General features: G+C 40.9%; 1 protein-coding gene across 3 annotated transcripts in view; it reads left to right on the top strand.

The window, feature by feature from the left end:
• Nucleotides 1–6969: 6969 nt before the first annotated feature.
• Nucleotides 6970–21026, top strand: part of NUDT8 (nudix hydrolase 8) — a 49867-nt gene continuing 35810 nt past the window's right edge. The window contains exon 1 of one of the 3 annotated variants that reach the window (XM_053692374.1): nt 6970–7048. Coding sequence is in view for 1 of the 3 variants with exons in the window: in XM_053692373.1 (XP_053548348.1) it covers nt 10393–10413 (21 nt within the window). In the remaining 2 variants the exon portion in view is untranslated. Of the gene's footprint in view, nt 7049–10260; nt 10414–21026 lie in introns of those variants that run through there. The other 2 variants (XM_053692375.1, XM_053692373.1) reach the window with 2 other exon arrangements.

The raw sequence follows: 21026 nt of genomic DNA on the forward strand, positions 1-21026 counted from the left end.
AATGACATAATGGAATGCCCTTAGACTATAATGGGGTTACATTTCAAAGTGCTATAGAAACTAAACTATGATACATATCAAATAGATATTTACCAGATATGTTCCCCAGGTACAGTAGCATATTCTGAAAATTAGATTATTTGAGATTATAGCTGCTTTCTATGGAATGACAAGGGTGAATGACAAAATGGAATGCCCATAGACTATAATGGGATTACATTTAAAAGTGCTATAGCAACAAAAATATCAGACAGATCAAATAGATATTTACCAGATATGTTCCACAGGTACAGTACCATAATCTGAAACTCAGATTACTTCAGATTATAGCTGCTTTCTATGGAATGACAAGGGTGAATGACAAAATAGAATGCTCATTGAATATGATGGGATTACATTTAAAAGTGCTATATAAACTAAAATATGAGACATATCAAATAGATATTTACCATATATGTTCCCCAGGTACACTAGCATATTCTGAAAGTGAGATTACATCAGATTATAGCTGCTTTGTATGGAATGACAAGGGTGAATGACAAAATGGAATGCCCATAGACTTTAAAGGGTTTTAAACTTAAAAGTGTTATAGCAACAAAACTATGAAACACATCAAGTAGACTTTTACCAAATATCTTTACTAGGTAAAGTAGAATAATCTAAAAGTAAGATTATGTGGTACTGTTGCTGCTTTGTATGGATTCATAAGAGTGAATGACAAAATAGGATGCCCAACATAAGTGACTGATGGTGGCTGTCATTGCCTGAGGCACGCAGAAATTGCATTGTGTTCCCGCTGAAATGAGAGACCTATGCTTCCAAATTAGGTATTTTTGCTGTCATTAAGGGCTTAAAGGGACAGTCTACTCCTGAATTTGTATTGTTTAAAAAGATCGATACAGTACTCCATTTATTTCCCATTCCCCAGTTTTGCATAACCGACACTTTTATATTATTAAACATCTTATCTCTTTGATTACCTTGTATCTAAGCTTCTGCAGGCTTCCCCCTTATTTAAATTATTTTGACAGACTTGAATTTTAGCTAATCAGTGCTGACTCATAAATAACTCCACGGGAGTTATCTATTTGACACACATGAACTAGCCGTATGTAACTATGAAAAACTGTCAATATGCACTAAAATAAGAGGGCCCTTCAAGGACTTAGAAATTAGCATATGTGCCTACCTACTTTTAGCTTTGAACAAAGAATAACAAGAGAACAAAGCAAATTTGATAAAAGTGAATTGGAAAGTTAATTAAAGAGACAGTCAAATTCAAAATAAACCTTAATGATTTCAGAGATTGGAATATGTTCACTACTGGTGATGTATCCCAATCAAAGTGCAGATTAATCCACTTGAACGCTTTGCTAACTGCCACAGAAGGCCTATAGATACGTCATGTCTTCACTATACTCCCCTTGAATGCCCAGCTAACTGCCTAATACCGTCTACACCTACGGCATGACTTTGCTATACTCCCCTGGATTGCCCGGCTAACTCCCGCAGACCGCCTACACCTACTGCATGTCTTCCCTAAACTCAACTGGAATGCCCAGCTAACTCCCACAGAACGCCTACGTCTACATCATGCAATCTACCTCACTAAGAAATTATACAAAAAAACCTCACTATTATAACTTATATTATCTTATACTAGCTGCTGGTGACATCTCCCCTAATCCTGGTCCCCAGCAACTTCCTAGCCGTGCACATCCATGTGTACCCTTCCATAGACTCAGAAAACAAAACTCTGGTAACCTTACTCACATTTTTCTTGTATCTAAAGCCACTAACCCCTTCACTTTTGCACTCTGGAAATCTCCCTCTGTTTGCAACAAGCTCACTTCTATCCATGACCTCTTTATCTCCCGCTCCCTCAACCTTCTGGCTTTAACAGAAACCTGGCTCTCTCCCTTAGACACAGCATCCACTGCTGCTCTGTAACATGGGGGTCTCCACTTCAGCCACACTTCTAGGTCTGGTAATAGACAAGGAGGTAGTATAGGTATTTTACTTTCCCCTCGTTGCACCTTTCAACAAATTCAACCAATCTCTTCCCTCACATTTTCCTCATTCGAAAACCACATTATTTGCTTATTCTCTCTATACGTGTTGCATTCATATACCGACCCCCTGGCTACTCAACTCAATTTCTAGATCACTTGGCTGCCTAGTTACCTTATTTCCTCAGACACCCCTGCCCTCATTCTTTTTTGTCACAATGGACTGACTCTCCCACTCATAAAGGTGGTCACTCCCTTGACTGACCACCATCTCCTCACTTGCAACATCACCTCCCTCCCTACAACTCTCCCTCCATCTACTCCTCACACCAAACTTCACAGAAGCATTATGTCTTAGATCAGCAACAGCCTGTTAATTCCCTCAAACCTCTCCTCTCATCCATCTCCTCCTTTTCCTGCCCTGATCAATCTATCTGCCACTATAATTCCACCATTACATCGGTCCTTGACAATCTCTCTTACCATAGCTGGAAATCACACACTCATCCTCAGCCCTGACATACTCCTTTGACACGGTACCTATGCAGATGTTCCCATACTGCTAAGTGGCACTGGAGAAAATCTCAGAGTTCAGCTCACTACAAGTTCATCTTGAACTCCTACTATTCTGCCATAAATCACTATAAGCAACATTACTTCTCTACTCTTATCTTTACTTTCTTCAAACCCAAAATGTCTGTTCTCCACATTCAATACTCTTCTCCGCCCACCCCCACCTCCTAACACAACTTCTCTGTCAGCTCAAGAATTTACCAGCTACTTCAATAGCAAATCAACTCCATTAGAAACTAAATCAGCTCTCAACATACTTCCATTCTCTCACCTCCTCAAATGCTTGCAATCAACCACAACCTACATAGCCATAAATGTAGCTCTTTCTCCCCTGTAACTGAGGAAGAAGTCTCTGCACTTAAACTGTGCTCTCATCTCACTACCTGTCCCCTTGACCCTATCGACCCTATCCCCTCACAGCTACTCCGCTCCCTCTCTTCTACCCTTACCCCTATACTAACACACATTTTCAACCTCTCACTCTGTATATTTACCTCATCTCTGAAACATGCACTGGGCACACCTCTCCTCAGAAAACCTTCTCTCGATCCAACCTCCCCATCCAACTAATGCCCTATTTCCCTACTCCATCTTCTCTCAAAGCTTCTCGAAAAGCTAGTATATGCACACCTATCCCATTTCTTTACATTAAACTTCCTCCTTGACCCACTGCAATCTGGATTTCGTCCCCATCACTCCACAGAGCAATCAAACAATTGTTACAGCAATCGTTAAGGTTACCATCGACCTATTTACTGCAAAATCAAAAGGCCACTTCTCTTTGCTTATCCTCCTCGATCTGTCCGTAGCTTTTGTCCACCCTCTTTTGCTCCAAACCCTCCAATCCTTCAGCATTTGTGACACAGCCCTCTCGTAGTTCTCTTCCTACCTGTCTAACCGTAACTTTATTGTCGCCTTCTCTGGGGCTTCCTCTGCCCACTTTCTGTTGGTGTACTGCAAGGCTCCATCCTCGGTCCCCTTCTCTTCTCAATCTACACGTCATCATTAGGTTCCCCAAGTCCCACGGGTTCCAATATCATTTGTATGCCGACGACACCCAAATCTACTTCTCTGCACCAGACCTATCTCTTTCCTTGCTAACCCGAAGTCCTCTCACTACCTCAAACTAAATCCCTCCAAAACTGGGGTCCTTATTTTCACCCCTTCTTCCAAAATCTCCACCCCTAATCTCTCTAACTGTTGACAGCTCCATCATTACCCCTATTATTATTATTATTCTTTATTTATAAAGCGCTGACAGATTCCGCAGTGCTGCCCATGGGTACAAGGATAACAGTACAGTGGAGAAACAATACGATAAGACACCTACCCTGCATGCCTGCTGTCTTGTGGTCGCACTTGACTCCGATCTTTCTTTCACTACTCACATTCAGTCATTGGCTAAATCCTGCCGCCCCAACCTTAAAAACATCTCTAAAATTAGACATTTCCTTACACAAGACACAACTAAGATTTTAATCCACTCTCTCATCCTTTCCCGCCTCAGCCAGGCTCATCTTCCTTACAGAATATGCTACTGTACCTGGGGAACATATCTGGTAAATATCTAGTTGATATGTATCATCGTTTAGTTTCTATAGCACTTTTAAATTTAATCCCATTATAGTCTATGTGCATTCCATTATGTCATTCACCCTTGTCATTCCATAGAAAGCAGCTATAATCTGATGTAATCTCACTTTCAGAATATGCTAATGTACCTGGGGAACATATCTGGTAAATATCTAGTTGATGTGTATCATAGTTTAGTTTCTATAGCACTTTTAAATTGAATCCCATTATAGTCTATGGGCATTCCATTTTGTCATTCACCCTTGTCATTCCATAGAAAGCAGCTATAATCTGATGTAATCTCACTTTCAGAATATGCTACTGCACATGGGGAACATATCTGGTAAATATCTAGTTGATATGTATCATAGTTTTGTTGCTTTAACACTTTTAATGTTACATCCCATTAAAGTCTATGGGCATTCCATTTTGTCATTCACCCTTGTCATTCCATAGAAAGCAGCTATAATCTGAAATAATGTCACTTTCAGAATATGCTACTGTACCTGGGGAACATATCTGGTAAATATCTATTTGATATGTATCATAGTTTAGTTTCTATAGCACTTTTAAATGTAATCCCATTATAGTCTATGGGCATTCCATTTTGTCATTCACCCTTGTCATTCCATAGAAAGCAGCTATAATCTGAAGTAATCCCACTTTGAGAATATGCTACTGTACCTGGGGAACATATCTGGTAAATATCTAGTTGATATGTATCATAGTTTAGTTTCTATAGCACTTTTAAATTTAATCCCATTATAGTCTATGGGCATTCCATTTTGTCATTCACCCTTGTCATTCCATAGAAAGCAGCTATAATCTGAAGTAATCTCACTTTCAGAATATGCTACTGTACCTGGGGAAGATATCTGGTAAATATCTATTTGATATGTATCATAGTTTAGTTTCTATAGCACTTTTAAATGTAATCCCATTATAGTCTATGGGCATTCCATTTTGTCATTCACCCTTGTCATTCCATAGAAAGCAGCTATAATCTGAAGTAATCTCACTTTCAGAATATGCTACTGTACCTGGGGAACATATCTGGTAAATATCTATTTGATATGTATCAGTTTAGTTTCTATAGCACTTTTAAATTTAATCCCATTATAGTCTATGGGCATTCCATTATGTCATTCACCCTTGTCACTCCATAGAAAGCAGCTATAATCTGAAGTAATCTCACTTTCACAATATGCTACTGTACCTGGGGAACATATTTGGTAAATATCTATTTGATATGTATCAGAGTTTAGTTTCTATAGCACTTGTAAATGTAATCCCATTATAGTCTATGGGCATTCCATTTTGTCATTCACCCTTGTCATTCCATAGAAAGCAGCTATAATCTGATGTAATCTCACTTTCAGAATATGCTACTGCACATGGGGAACATATCTGGTAAATATCTAGTTGATATGTATCATAGTTTTGTTGCTTCAACACTTTTAATTTTACATCCCATTAAAGTCTATGGGCATTCCATTTTGTCATTCACCCTTGTCATTCCATAGAAAACAGCTATAATCTGAAATAATGTCACTTTCAGAATATGCTACTGTACCTGGGGAACATATCTGGTAAATATCTATTTGATATGTATCATAGTTTAGTTTCTATAGCACTTTTAAATGTAATCCCATTATAGTCTATGGGCATTCCATTTTGTCATTCACCCTTGTCATTCCATAGAAAGCAGCTATAATCTGAAGTAATCTCACTTTGAGAATATGCTACTGTACCTGGGGAACATAACTGGTAAATATCTAGTTGATATGTATCATAGTTTAGTTTCTATAGAACTTTTAAATTTAATCCCATTATAGTCTATGGGCATTCCATTTTGTCATTCACCCTTGTCATTCCATAGAAAGCAACTATAATCTGACGTAATCTCACTTTCAGAATATGCTACTGTACCTGGGGAACATATCTGGTAAATATCTATTTGATATGTATCATAGTTTAGTTTCTATTGCACTTTTAAATGTAATCCCATTATAGTCTATGGGCATTCCATTTTGTCATTCACCCTTGTCATTCCATAGAAAGCAGCTATAATCTGATGTAATCTCAATTTCAGAATATGCTACTGTACCCGGGGAACATATCTGGTAAATATCTAGTTGATATGTATCATAGTTTTGTTGCTTCAACACTTTTAATTTTACATCCCATTAAAGTCTATGGGCATTCCATTTTGTCATTCACCCTTGTCATTCCTTTTAGTACATCCCATAATAAGTCACCCTAAGAGTGCAACATTTCTTACTGACTATAGCAAAAATACTGTTGTCTTATTGAAAGAAATCCATAGAACGTTTCATTTAAAAGCTCATTATCTATAGAGAAAATAGTTGCCAATTATGTATGAAACAACATATGTCATGTCTATTGTAGATAACATAATATGAAGATACCATAAAGATTATCGTTATTTTATATAAAATACTGTTGTGTCAAACCCCTTTATAAAGCACATTCAACACAGTGGTAGCCATTACTCAGTGACACAATTTGTCTTTCGCAGCCCTGTTTCAAATTATTCCTCCCCTCTTTATTCTGTTTTCAAGCCCAATACATAGCTAACCACGTGACTTTATTAAAAGACGCTTCTCAGTCACAAATTCCAACATCTCGCCATCGCCATTTACAAAGCAAAGCTTTTGATACTTTATAAATACAAAGGACGCGCAGTTTTCTTGGAGTTGGGAAGTTATTTAGAGAGAGTAACCATTAACCAAGTGAATGCTCTGGTTACATAGAGCACTGAATAAGCCGCCATCTTTGTTATGGGCATTGGGCAGTAATCATAAGCACCGAATGGAAAGTAGCATAACGTACGGTGTTTGGACAAAATAGCGAAGGCATTTCTAAACCTGAAGGTCAGATGAGGGCTAAGATGGGAGGGTGGGTTTCAGTGTGTCAACAAATGCGCCATAGAACTGTTATATGTTTATTATATATAATTATATGTAGGTACGAGTTTTTGTAAAGTATTTGGTTACTGTCTAAAAGTATTTGACCATGGTGACTAGATTTATTCAGAGAGTGAGGGGTTAATGGGGAGGGGCGTTTTTTTGTGATACCTATTACCTAGCGGCCATACATTTGAGTGTAAAAAAAAACATTGAAAGGAGTTCGAAATCATTAAACAAATACAATGGGGGGGGGGGAATAAACAGAAGATATATTTACACGACATTTGTTTTCAAATGTTTACTACAGTGGTGCAGTGATACAGTATAACTTTGTATCATTGTGTGTGTGGATTATTACAGTCCAGTGAGTGATTTCTGGTTTGCTGTAATAATCCTGTTAAAAGGATAGCTGTGTTAAAACAGTATTATTTTGAAGCAAAAACCCCCCTGAGAATTTGCATATCTAATTTGCATAACTAATTTGTGTGTGTGTATGTATATATATATATATATATATATATATATATATATATATATATGTATATGTATGTATATATATATATATATATATATATATATATATATATATATATATATATATATATATATATATATATATACACACAATGGGGCAAAAAAGTATTTAGTCAGCCACCAATTGTGCAAGTTCTCCCACTTAAGAAGATGAGAGAGGCCTGTAATTTTCATCATAGATATACCTCAACTATGAGAGACAAAATGTGGAAACAAATCCAGACAATCACATTGTCTGATTTGGAAAGAATTTATTTGCATATTATGGTGGAAAATAAGTATTTGGTCACCTACAAAAAAGCAAGATTTCTGGCTCTCACAGACGTGTATCTTCTTCTTTAAGAGGCTCCTCTGTCCTTCACTCATTACCTGTATTAATGGCACCTGTTTGAACTTGTTATCAGTATAAAAGACACCTGGCCACAACCTCAAACAGTCACACTCCAAACTCCACTATGGTGAAGACCAAAGAGCTGTCGAAGGACACCAGAAACAAAATTGTAGACCTGCACCAGGCTGGTAAGACTGAATCTGCAATAGGCAAGCAGCTTGGTGTGAAGAAATCAACTGTGGGAGCAATAATTAGAAAATGGAAGACATACAAGACCACTGATAATCTCCCTCGATCTGGGGCTCCACGCAAGATCTCAGCCCGTGGGGTCAAAATGATCACAAGAACGGTGAGCAAACATCCCAGAACCACATGGGGGGACCTAGTGAATGACCTGCAGAGAGCTGGGACCAACGTAACAAAGGCTACCATCAGTAACACACTACACCGCCAGGGACTCAGATCCTGCAGTGCCAGACGTGTCCCCCTACTTAAGCCAGTAAATGTTCGGGCCCGTCTGAAGTATGCTAGAGAGCATTTGGATGATCCAGAAGCAGATTGGGAGAATGTCATATGGTCAGATGAAACCAAAGTAGAACTGTTTGGTAGAAACACAACTCGTCGTGTTTGGAGAGAGAATGCTGAGTTGCAACCAAAGAACACCATACCTACTGTGAAGCATGGAGGTGGCAACATCATGCTTTGGGGCTGTTTCTCTGCAAAGGGAACAGGACGACTGATCCGTGTACATGAAAGAATGAATGAGGCCATGTATCGTGAGATTTTGAGTGCAAACCTCCTTCCATCAGCAAGGGCATTGAAGATGAAACATGACTGGGTCTTTTAGCATGACAATGATCCCAAACACACCGCCTGGGCAACGAAGGAGTGGATTCGTAAGAAGCATTTCAAGGTCCTGGAGTGGCCTAGCCAGTCTCCAGATCTCAACCCTATAGAAAACCTTTGGAGGGAGTTGAAAGTCTGTGTTGCCCAGCGACAGCCCCAAAACATCACTGCTCTAAAGGAGATCTGCATACAGGAATGGGCCAACATACCAGCAACAGTGTGTGACAACCTTGTGAAGACTTACAGAAAACGTTTGACCTCTGTCATTGCCAACAAAGGATATATAACAAAGTATTGAGATGAACTTTTGATATTGACCAAATACTTATTTTCCACCATAATTTGCAAATAAATTATTTCCAAATCAGACAACGTGATTGCCTGGATTTGTTTCCACATTTTGCTTCTCATAGTTGAGGTATACCTATGATGAAAATTACAGGCCTCTCTCATCTTCTTAAGTGGGAGAACTTGCACAATTGGTGGCTGACTAAATACTTTTTTGCCCCACTGTGTGTGTATATATATATATATATATATATATATATATATATATATATATATATATATATATATATATATATATATATATAAAACCATATAGTAAAAGTAGAAGAAATGGCACACAATAGTGACATTTAAAAGACTGGGAATTCAGCACTCTTTTGAAAAAGGGACCAAACACTTGAATTTGGATACAATATCATAAAGTGACTTTATTGTGCACAGTACTGTCCAGAAACCCGTGCAGATCCACATCAAAAGATGCGCATTAAATTAACCATCAAATATACCATAGACAGTATAATACACAAAAACCAAACAGTAAAAAAAGAAAAGAAAAGAAAAAAGGGACCGGCCCCTATGACATTTTAAGCTGGTAAAAAAGGCATTAAACCATATGTAGCTTATAGGTGCAATGTGTAGTCAACGGGATAGATGTTCTCAAGTGGAATAACAGACCAATATTGGTTTTAGTGCAAACTGAACCACTGAAAAAAGAACATTCTAATCCTGTTCACAGGACTTGGCATCTGTTATACATATAGTGCATATCATTAATACAGGACCATATAGCTATGCTACAATGTTTCCCTTCTAAATACAAATGCAAGGTAAAATGACATAAAAGCCAATTTGTAACACAGACCAGAGTTCAGTGTAGGTCCACAGAAATTTCAATGGGAGTTGTTGCGGAGCTCCGATATGCAGTGACGAACAATTTGAAAGTCTGTATCCAGATCTTCTACAAGCACATATAAAGCATGCAGCAGTGTTAGTAGCAAAGCGATGTAACAGCTCTTTTGAAAAATATAAGCCAGTGTATTTGGCAGTTGTTGGTTAGTCAACTTTAACAAGCTTAGCGAGCCCTGAGGAAGCCCCATTTGTCTGTTTGATGACGAGGGGGTGAAACACGTGTTGGCGATTGGTCGACTGACCCATGTGACATCCACGCTGGTAATGTTTGTTTGTTCCGGAGCCGAGCAGCCGTGAATGGAGCCGAGAGGAGCAAATACAAAGCAATGTGGAACTCTCTAAGCAGAACGAGCACTGGCACTGGCATATGCGGTGAAGGTAACTACCGCTTCTGGATACTATGCGATTTCAAGTCTCTCAAGTAAGCGAGTTATATATTTGGGACAAAAAGAAGATCTGATGGTTTGTGGGGTAGATGGCAATGACGAAGGGTGCTAAGAAAAGGTGCGGTTGACAGAGGGGTACAATAACATATATGAGTATCCTCCTGTACCAATTTCTATGCTGAATTATCACCTTATGCTGTTCCTACTGACTGCCTCCCCCTTGCTCGCTAAGCTTGTTAAAGTTGACTAACTAACCAACAACTGCCAAATACACTGGCTTATATTTTTCAAAAGAGCTGTTACATCGCTTTGCTACTAACACTGCTGCATGCTTTATATGTGCTTGTAGAAGATCTGGATACAGACTTTCAAATTGTTTGTCACTGCATATCGTAGCTCCGCAACAACTCCCATTGAAATTTCTGTGGACCTACACTGAACTCTGGTCTGTGTTACAAATTGGCTTTTATGTCATTTTACCTTGCATTTGTATTTAGAAGGGAAACATTGTAGCATAGCTATATGGTCCTGTATTAATGATATGCACTATATGTATAACGGATGCCAAGTCCTGTGAACAGGATTAGAATGTTCTTTTTTCAGTGGTTCAGTTTGCACTAAAACCAATATTGCTCTGTTATTCCACTTGAGAACATCTATCCCGTTGACTACACATTGCACCTATAAGCTACATATGGTTTAATGCCTTTTTTACCAGCTTAAAATGTCATAGGGGCCGGTCCCTTTTTTATTTTATTTTCTTTTTTTACTGTTTGGTTTTTGTGTATTATACTGTCTATGGTATATTTGATGGTTAATTTAATGCGCATCTTTTGATGTGGATCTGCCCAGGTTTCTGGACAGTACTGTGCACAATAAAGTCACTTTATGATATTGTATCCAAATTCAAGTGGTTGGTCCCTTTTGCAAAAGAGTGCTGAATTCCCATTCTTTTAAATGTCACTATTGTGTGCCATTTCTTCTACTTTTACTATATGGTTATAATTATTTAATGGGTCTGCACCATTTATTTAAACTGTTGACTCTCTTAAATTATTACATTTTTTAGAGATTATAGTATATGAGTAAACTCAATACTTTTGGAACACTTGACACATGTTTTTATATATGCAATTTTTTCCATTCACCACCATAATGATTTATATATATATATATATATATATATATATATATATATATATATATATATATATATATATATATATATATATAAAATAAAGAAAGTGGTTTTCAATCCTTCATTAAATATATGTATATGTCCAAAGATAGTCTTATCCTTTATTAACCCCACATGGCTATTGCCCTAAGACTTCATATGAGAGGCAACAACAGTCTCATCAGAAACAATTAGATCAATCATGGAGCGTAATCACTGTTGTGAGTAAATGTCGGTGTGGGTCTAATACACAATCTTCCTTAAAAAGTGTCTTACTCATGCAAGAAACCGCTATGCGGCTACCCACTTACCGACCTCACCGGATATTTCCTCGATAGGTGATTGCTCTTGGCGTCCTGGAAGTTGTTATCCACCGCTATGTCCGTATTCTTACTTCAGCATCGAAGCAGCCCTCTGTACTTCCGATGCCCTTCCGATATCCACGCACTGGAACAGCGTGAATACGTGTAGATGCGTGTGTGACGTACCACGTGTACGTACTCATCCAATCAGATTGGAGAGAATCCGGGACAACTTTCTTGAATGATAGCAAGCCTCAATAGGGAAGTCTAGCTGTCCACGCCAAACTGGGGTATAAATGGAGCACTTTAACACCGCTATTGCACAACTGCTGACCCGAAAAGTTCATGAATCCACAAGCCCAAAGTTTTTCAGCAAAAAAGTGCAAAATAGCGGTAAAAACATAAACTTTATTCAAGTGTAGTCACACTCATTAAAACATGGGGGTACCAGCATAAAAATAGAACAAAGAACAAAAATCAAACATGAGAACAAATAGCTGACATGTTTCGGCACACAGCCGTAATCATAGCTAATGGGCACACCTGTATTAAACCTTTAGTACCCTTCTCTAAATTCTCATTGGTTGCAATAAAATCATGTTGAGATTGTCACTCCTCCCTATTATTTATTTATAGCTTACAATTCAATCTTGATTAAATATAATAGGATAGAACTCTTAACTAGAGGAACATAATTCTAACAAAATTATGTCTATTATATTTGATATAAATTCAAATTTGAACACTTAGCCAGACTAATGTTACAACAATAATGAATTATAACTAGATAGATAGCAACAGTTTTAATATCTTGTATATTAATAAAGGACCTTAATAGATAGTGGAAAAAGTTGTAACCATACAATTCCTCCATTGTAGATATTGAAAAACGCATTGCTATTTTGCACTTTTTTGCTGAAAAACTTTGGGCTTGTGTGTATATATATATATATATATATATATATATATATATATATATATATATATATATATATATATATATATATATATCCATCCAAAGTCCAAGCTACAGTATTACCCTCCAAAGGTCATCCGCCTGGGTGCAAAAATGCAATAAATATTCCTCAAGACAAATGCACTCACAATGGAATATATATATATTTTTTTGCAGTACAGCGGTTCTACCCCTTGCTCTCTCTCCCCCCTCTCTCTCTCCCCCTCTCTTTTCCTCCCTCTCTATTCCCTCTCCCCTCTTTGCGCTCTCTCCCTCTCTTTTGCTCTCTCTATCCCCCCTCTTTTGCTCTCTCCCCCTCTTGTGCTCTCTCTCTCCCCCTTTCTTTTGCTCTCTCCCCCCTCTCTTTTGCTGTCGCCATTCCCCCTATTTTGCTCTCTCTCCTCTTTCTTTTGCTCTCTTTCCCTCCTCTCTTTTGTTGCCTCTCCCCTTTCTTTTTCTCTCCCTCCCCCTCTCTTTTGCTGTCTCTCTTCCTCTCTTTTGCTCTCTCTATCTCCCCTCTTTTGATCTCTCTCTCCCCTTTCTTTTGCTCTCCCTCCCCACTCTCTTTTGCTGTCTCTGTCCCTCTCTTTTGCTCTATCTATCTCCCCTCTTGATCTCTCTCTCCCCTTTCTTTTGCTCTCCCTCCCCTTCTCTTTTGCTGTCTCTCTCCCTCTCTTTTGCTCTCTCTATCGCCCCTCTTTTGATCTCTGTCTCCCTTTTCCTTTTTCTCTCCCTCTCTTTTGCTCTCTCTATCTCTCCTCTTCATCTCTCTCTCCCCTTTCTTTTGCTCTCCCTCCCCCCTCTTGTTTGCTGTCTCTCTCTATCCCCCCTCTTTTGAGCTCTCCGCACGGCCTTGAACGCCCCCGCCAGGCCCCGCCCGTCACGCTACTCACTCTGAGGTCTGCAGTCTTGAAGGCCAGGTGTGTTTGTCCTCGCGCGCAGTCTCTACTGCGCATGACAGCTTCGGACAAACACACTTGACCTTTTATTATATAGGACTAGTCCTAAAGCCTGTTCACACGGGCCATTTTTTGCAGTACAGCGGTCCCACCCCTTGCTCTCTTTCTCCCTCTCTTTTGCTCTCTCTCTCTCTCCCTCTCTTTTGCTCTCTCTCTCTCCCCCTCTCTTTTGCGCTCTCTCTCCCCCTCTCTTTTGCGCTCTCTCTCCCCCTCTCTTTTGCTCTCTCTCCCCCTCTCTTTTGCTCTCTCTCTCCCCCCTCTCTTTTGCTCTCTCTCTCCCCCCTCTCTTTTGCTCTCTCTCTCTCCCCCCTCTCTTTTGCGCTCTCTCCCCCTCTCTTTTGTGCTCTCTCTCGCTCCACCTCTCTTTTGCTCTCTCTCCCCCCTCTCTTTTGCTCCCTCTCTCCCCCTCTCTTTTGCTCTCTCTCTCCCCTCTCTTTTATGCTCTCTCTCTCCCCCTCTCTTTTGTGTTCTCTCTTTTGCACTCTCTCTCTCCCCCTCTCTTTTGAGCTCTCTCTCCCCCTCTCTATTGCGCTCTCTCTCCCCCCTCTCTTTTGCGCTCTCTCTCCCCCTCTCTTTTGCTCTCTCTCTCCATCCCTCTCTTTTGCTCTTTCTCTCAATCCCTCTCTTTTGCTCTCTCTCTCTACATCCCTCTCTCTTGCTCTCTCTCTCCCTTCTCTCTATTGCTCTCTCTTCCCCCTCTCTTGCTCTCTCTCCTCCCTCTCTTGCTCTCTCTCCTCCCTCTCTTGCTCTCTCTCCTCCCTCTCTTTTGCTCTCTCTCCTCCCTCTCTTTTGCTCTCTCTCCTCCCTCTCTTTTGCTCTCTCTCCCCCCTCTCTCTTTTTCTCTGTCTCTTCCCTCTCTTTTGCTCTTTCCCCTCTCTTTTGCTCTTTCCCCTCTCTTTTGCTCTCTCTCCCCCTCTCTCTCCCCCTCTCTTCTTCTCTTCCCCCTCTCTTTAGCTCTTTCCTATCTCTTTTTGTCTCTCCCCCTCTCTTTCTATTTCTCTCGCTCTCTCTTGCGCCGACCGCGCCCGCCCACGCCCCTGCCACGCCCGACCACGCCTGGCCAGGCCCATGCTCCCACCCGGTCACGCCCACGCTCCTGTCCGACCACGCCCACTTTCGCCGCAAACAGCATGTCAGGTAAGGCCAGGTGTGTTTGTCCTTGTACTGTCTCTACTGCACATGACAGCTTCGGACAAACACACTTTTTTATTTTATATTATAGGATATTATTGTGATAATTATATTAATTGCATTGGTGCAAAAATGAAATTGAATCTACTACAATCAAAATACAACCGTAGTTGTTTCAATGATAATTGTTCAGCAGATTACAATTTTGCTTGATCATCTTTGGTTCAACACCTGGGTAACGCTTGCTGATTGGTGGCTAAATGCAGCCACCAATGAGTAAGCGCTATCCAGGGTCTGAACCAAAAATGGGCTGGCTCATAAGCTTATATTCCTGCTTTTTCAAACAAAGATACAAAGAGAACGAAGAAAAATTGATAATAGGAGTACATTAGAAAGTTGCTTAAAATTGCATGCTCTAAAAAAAAATTGGGTTCAGTGTCCCTTTAAGTAAATTTGTTGAATATTTTTGGAGGAAAAGTTAGATGCATTCACAGCATCAGAGGCATCTAGGAGCAGACTTGGATGAGTGAACCTACAACCACACAATTTAAGAAGCTATAGCTAGCACACACACACAAATATATACAGTATATATATATATATATATATATATATATATATATATATATATATATATATATATATATATTACACAGTATCTCACAAAAGTGAGAACCCCCCTCACATTGTTGTAAATATTTTATTATATCTTTTTTTTCATGTGACAACACTGAAGAAGTGACACTTTGCTACAATGTAAAGTAGTGAGTGTACATCCTGTATAATAGTGCAAATTTGCTGTCCCCTCAAAATAACTCAACACGCAGCCATTAATGTCTAAACTGTTGGCAACAAAAGTGAGTACACCCCTAAGTGGACTCATGTGACTTGTTAGTGTTACAAGGTCTCAGGTGTGAATGGGAAGCAGGTGTGTTACATTTGGTGTTATCGCCCTCACACTCTCTCATACTAATCACTGGAAGTTCAACATGGCACCTCATGGCAAAGAACTCTCTGAGGATCTGAAAAAAATAATTGTTGCTCTACATAAAGATGGCCTAGGCTATAAGAAGATTGCCAAGACCCGGAAACTGAGCTGCAGCATGGTGGGCAAGACCATACAGCGGTATCACAGAACAGGTTCCACTCAGAACAGGCCTCGCCGTGATTGACCAAAGAAATTGAGTGCACATGCTCGGCGTCATATCCAGAGGTTGTCTTTGAGAAATAGACGTATGAGTGCTGCCAGCATTGCTGGAGAGGTTGAAGGGGTAGGGGGTCAGCCTGTCAGTACTCAGACCATACGCTGCGCACTGCATAAAATTGGTCTGCATGGCTGTCGTCCCAGAAGGGAGCCTCCTCTAAAGATGATGCACAAGAAAGCCTGCAAACAGTTTGCTGAAGACAAGCAGACTGAGGACATGGATTACTAGAACCATGATGAGACCAAGATAAACTTATTTGGTTCAGATGGTGTCAAGCGTGTGTGGCGGCAACCAGGTTAGGAGTACAAAGACAAGTGTGTCTTGCCTACAGTCAAGCATGGTGGTGGGAGTGTCATAGTCTGGGCCTGCATGAGTGCTGCCGGCTTGGGGAGCTACAGTTCATTGTGGGAACCATGAATGCCAACATGTACTGTGACATACTGAAGCAGAGCATGTATTCCAACTTGATATTGACCCCAAACACACCTCCAAGACGACCACTGCCTTGCTAAAGAAGCTGAGGGTAAAGGTGATGGACTGGCCAAGCATGTCTCCAGACCTAAACCCTATTGAGCATCTGTGGGGCATCCTCAAACGGAAGGTGGGGGAGCGCAAGGTCTCTAACATCCACCAGCTCCGTGACGTCGTCATGGAGGAGTGGAAGAGGACTCTAGTGGCAACCAGTGAAGCTCTGGTGAACTCCATGCCCAAGACGGTTAAGGCAGTGCTGGAAAATAATGATGGCCACACAAACGGTGTGGTTTAGACATTAATGGCTGTATGTTGAGTTATTTTGAGGGGACAGCAAATTTACACTGTTATACAGGCTGTACACGCACTACTTTACATTGTAGCAAAGTGTCATTTCTTCAGTGTTGTCATATGAAAAGATATAATAAAATATTTACAAAAATGTGAGGGGTGTACTCACTTTTGTGAGATACTGTGTGTACATATATATATATATATATATATATATATATATATATATATATATATATATGTGCGTTTGTGTGTGTGTGTGTGTGTGTGTGTATGTATATGTATATATATATATACATACACAGTGCTGCCAGTGCTTAATTCAATCTGCCTAGAAAGTTAAAGCTGCTTAGACAGGTTGATTTTCAAAAAAAGGCATCTACTCGACAAGATTTGGGGTAGGCTGTGATGGCTGAAGGTTCAAAATACTCAGCAATAGAGACAACTCTGTCATTGTGGATTTTACTAGGTGGACTAGAAAGAAGCAACTTGGCAAACAGTAAGAGGGTAAACCAGACAGTATTCTTCTGATCACAGTAGATAAAGGGATCAGAAATAGACTCTTCGTATGACTTGACAATGTACCCTTCACCATTGGATCAAACAGGGTTACCAGCATGCACTGTGGCTCTTGTACCAAGTCACACAAGCAAGTTTTCAGCTCGTCCTTCATCATCATGAGTATTGTTATCTCTGTATAGGGTCTGTCACTGGGTAGAGCCTCCTGCCCATCAAGGAAGTGGTCAATTTTTTGTTCACTATATAAGTAAATAAAGGGAATTACATATCTCAAGCTTTTGCAGTGTCTTGGCTTAGGTTTTCAGTGATTCACAGAATGGGTTGAACACTATCTCTACCTGTCCAATTGTCGTCCTTTCCTCTTTACCTACTGTGACAGATACCCTGACTACCCCGGCTGGGTAGCTCCGTCAAATGGGTCCTACTTCCTCCCTGCCGACTGCAGCTATGTAGCTGGCAAGTGACCACAGCCTGTAGCCACCCCTGATGCCCGACAGCATCAGTATTCAGGGTCCCACCCTGTGGCAGACTCTGGCTACCCCGACTAGGTAGCTCTGCCTGAGGGTCCTTCCTCTCCCAGACAAGGGGCCCCTATGTAGTGGAGAAGAAGTGATTTAGCAGGAGCCCACCCAAATAATTAGACATACTAGCATTCAGGTGGAACAAAAACTGATTTTATTGGAGAAAACACACACTCCTTTTATACACAAAGCTCATCTCGATAAGACACTGGACAATCCCACAATTCTCCCGCCACTCCCGGGGTGATCCTGGGGGAGCGGTGACACTTCCAGGGTGTCATTTGATGCCACAGTCCAAAAAGCGTCGTGATTCGTTACTGGCGACCAGAGATACAGTCCGTTGAAGTTATGGGGTAGGGGTGTCCAAAACCCCCGGTTCCCAAAGGAGCTCCCCTCCGGTAATTCCCCCACCTCTTGTCCACCCTAGGGGCTACAAATCCCCAAAAGAGCAGCACTCTGGGGCAAAGGGCCGCTGGAGTAACCAGGGGTAAAGTCAGCGGGTGGCCGACCGGGAGTTCCAGGAGCCTGGCCAGCCTGAGAGGGGTTAGGCAGGTGTCCATTGTCACAGCGGCCGACCGGGAGTTCCAGGAGCCCGCCGAGCCCAGGAGGGTTTTTCCGGTCAGAGACCAGCTCTTCTCTGACAAAGTACTCATCGCCAAATAAATGATACAAAAGATCTGGAAAATCTGCTGAGGAACAGGAGGGGGTAGGGGTTCAACTCTTGCGGCCTGGCACAGCATGGCAAAACAGTAGATAGCAAGGGACAGCAAGATCCTGCTAGCCATGAAAGGGCCAAATCTGGTGTTACAAGAAGTCAGACAGGCAGTAGGGGGGGTGGGGGCAGCCTTGGCTGTCTGATATCCGTGATACCCACAGGGAACGTTACCCCAGAGTTCTGTCCAGAAGGCATGGAGTGTAGTGCCCTCTGCTGTTCAAGGATCTGCGTTAGCATCTCCAAACAGTTTTTTCACCTTGTTGCTACATTGCTCAGCAATTATATTGCACTGCTTAAAGGGACAGTATACACCAATTTTTATATAACTGCATATAATAGACAGACACTACTATAAAGAAGAATATGCACAGATACTGATCTAAAAATCCAATATAAAACCTTTTAAAAACTTACTTAGAAGCTCAAAGTTATCACCGAGTTTAAGCTGGGCCACCCACTGAAAAGGACTGAGAAAGCAGGAAGAGCAAACCCTCCCTCCTCCTCTACATATGAAAAGACCCATTACACAAACAGGTGCAAGCAGGAATCTGTAGACTTCAGTCTATATCTGATACATTGGGACTTGGTTAGTAGTCGGAATATTTGTTGGTGTATGCTGATTTTCAATCTATTAGGGCTTTGACCGTTTTGGCAGCTCGGTCAGTCACCACAAAGCCATCTCAACATTGATCACAGCCTGCTCTCCAACCCCTTGTGTCAGCATTTTGTTTGGAGGGCTAACAATATACACATTTTCTGTCCAGGCTAGTAATGCTAATGCTGGTGGTTATGGTTGGTGCTGTCACTCTACTCTCAGAGCAGAACAGCCCTGTAATGTGTGCATTTATGCTGGTTCGTCCTAGAACTGGTGAGATGTCCCAAAACTTTACTACAGCTGAATTTGTTTGCCACACAGTCTGCTCCAATCTCCTATACTTTCTCATGTGCTGTAAGTTAAAGGCAATGCTGCTGCTTGGCTCCTGACATTTAGTGCAACCACTGGTAATGGTAGTAGCAAAAGCATTAGGCCTTGCACTTAAAGGGGAGGGAACCTCTCCTGGGCCTGACAACCTGACTTGGCATGGCACCAGATTGGCAAGTAGAAGGAATTAATGGTCAAAGAGGAGATGCTGTATTTCATGATTCCTCCAAAACCTTGTCTGGCTCGTTGTCTAGTTCCTCTTTATGAAATGCAAATGCAAGGTCTTTGCCAGTTTCACTTCCAGCTTGACACAAATGTGTATTTGCAACAAATCTAAACAGTGGTGTCATTATTAGGCCAGCCGCCTTTTCCTAAAAGTCCACTCTACTGCGACCCCTTGTGCAAGTTCTCTCAGGTGCTCTTACCTCTTGACTCTGGAGAGTGTGCAACAAGAGTGGGCTGCTGCTAACTGAACTGAGGACAGTGGTGGAAGTGGCTGTGAAAGACATGTCTGGGGTTGTGGCACTGGCAAGGTTGGTGATGATGCTGCTCCTAGCTGTGTCACTCACAAACACTTTGTGCTGCATTATTATAGGGACTGTAAAAAAGCTTGTAATTGCAGGATTTGTCTGCAGTCTTGTTTGCTGATTTTTTTTCCAACTAGCCAAACTCCAACACCACTTTCTTTATTTGTACTGGAGTACACAAGACTAGCCACAGTTGATATGTTCGCACAATAACCATTGTTTTGCAGTTCCTTATCTGAGTTAAAGCAGATTAGGGACATGTATGTGGCAGGGATGGGAATTTGAAGACTGCCATGCGCTTTTCCAGTTGTCAGCATTTGAATTGGAAATACTTAAAGTGTATGTAAAGTCACGCTTTCTGCTGTTGCTTAATTTATTAATCGATTAAAATAAAGGTTAGTTTAATTCATGATTTTTTTCTAATCTAACTGTATTACTGTAACGAAGCATTTAAAACCCGAATTCTCTTACTTTAATCCTCCGCCCGCCATCTTGTCCCTCGTTTTGCATTTGATTGACAGACCGCAGTGACTAATTATAGATCGTACCCCGTGGCGTCCTGCCCCTTTTTGACTTACGTCACGCGATTGAACCGATGCAACTGCGCATGCGTGTCTTGACTGATCGTCATCCACATTCCGTGCTCGTTCTTGTTTAGCGCATGCGCTTTGGTCCCTAATCTTAAATTTACATACGAATAACGGAACAAGGCACGCAAGCCCATATTGAAATCCTAAGAGAAACGCATGCGCAAATTGATTTGCCCACGGGAGCGCGCTCCAGTCATACGTAAGCGAGCGTGAGGGAATTGTCTATAAGGAAAGAAGCTGTCAAGCCGGAAGTCATGGATGGGAGGAGTTCAAACTGAAATCGTAGATAAGTAGTAATAGAAAATATAACATAACAACATGAATTTTAAAAAAAATAATTATAGCGGTTTATATTGCAAGCAT

The sequence above is a fragment of the Bombina bombina genome, chromosome 9 (genome assembly GCF_027579735.1).
Source record: "Bombina bombina isolate aBomBom1 chromosome 9, aBomBom1.pri, whole genome shotgun sequence".
NCBI lineage: Eukaryota > Metazoa > Chordata > Amphibia > Anura > Bombinatoridae > Bombina > Bombina bombina.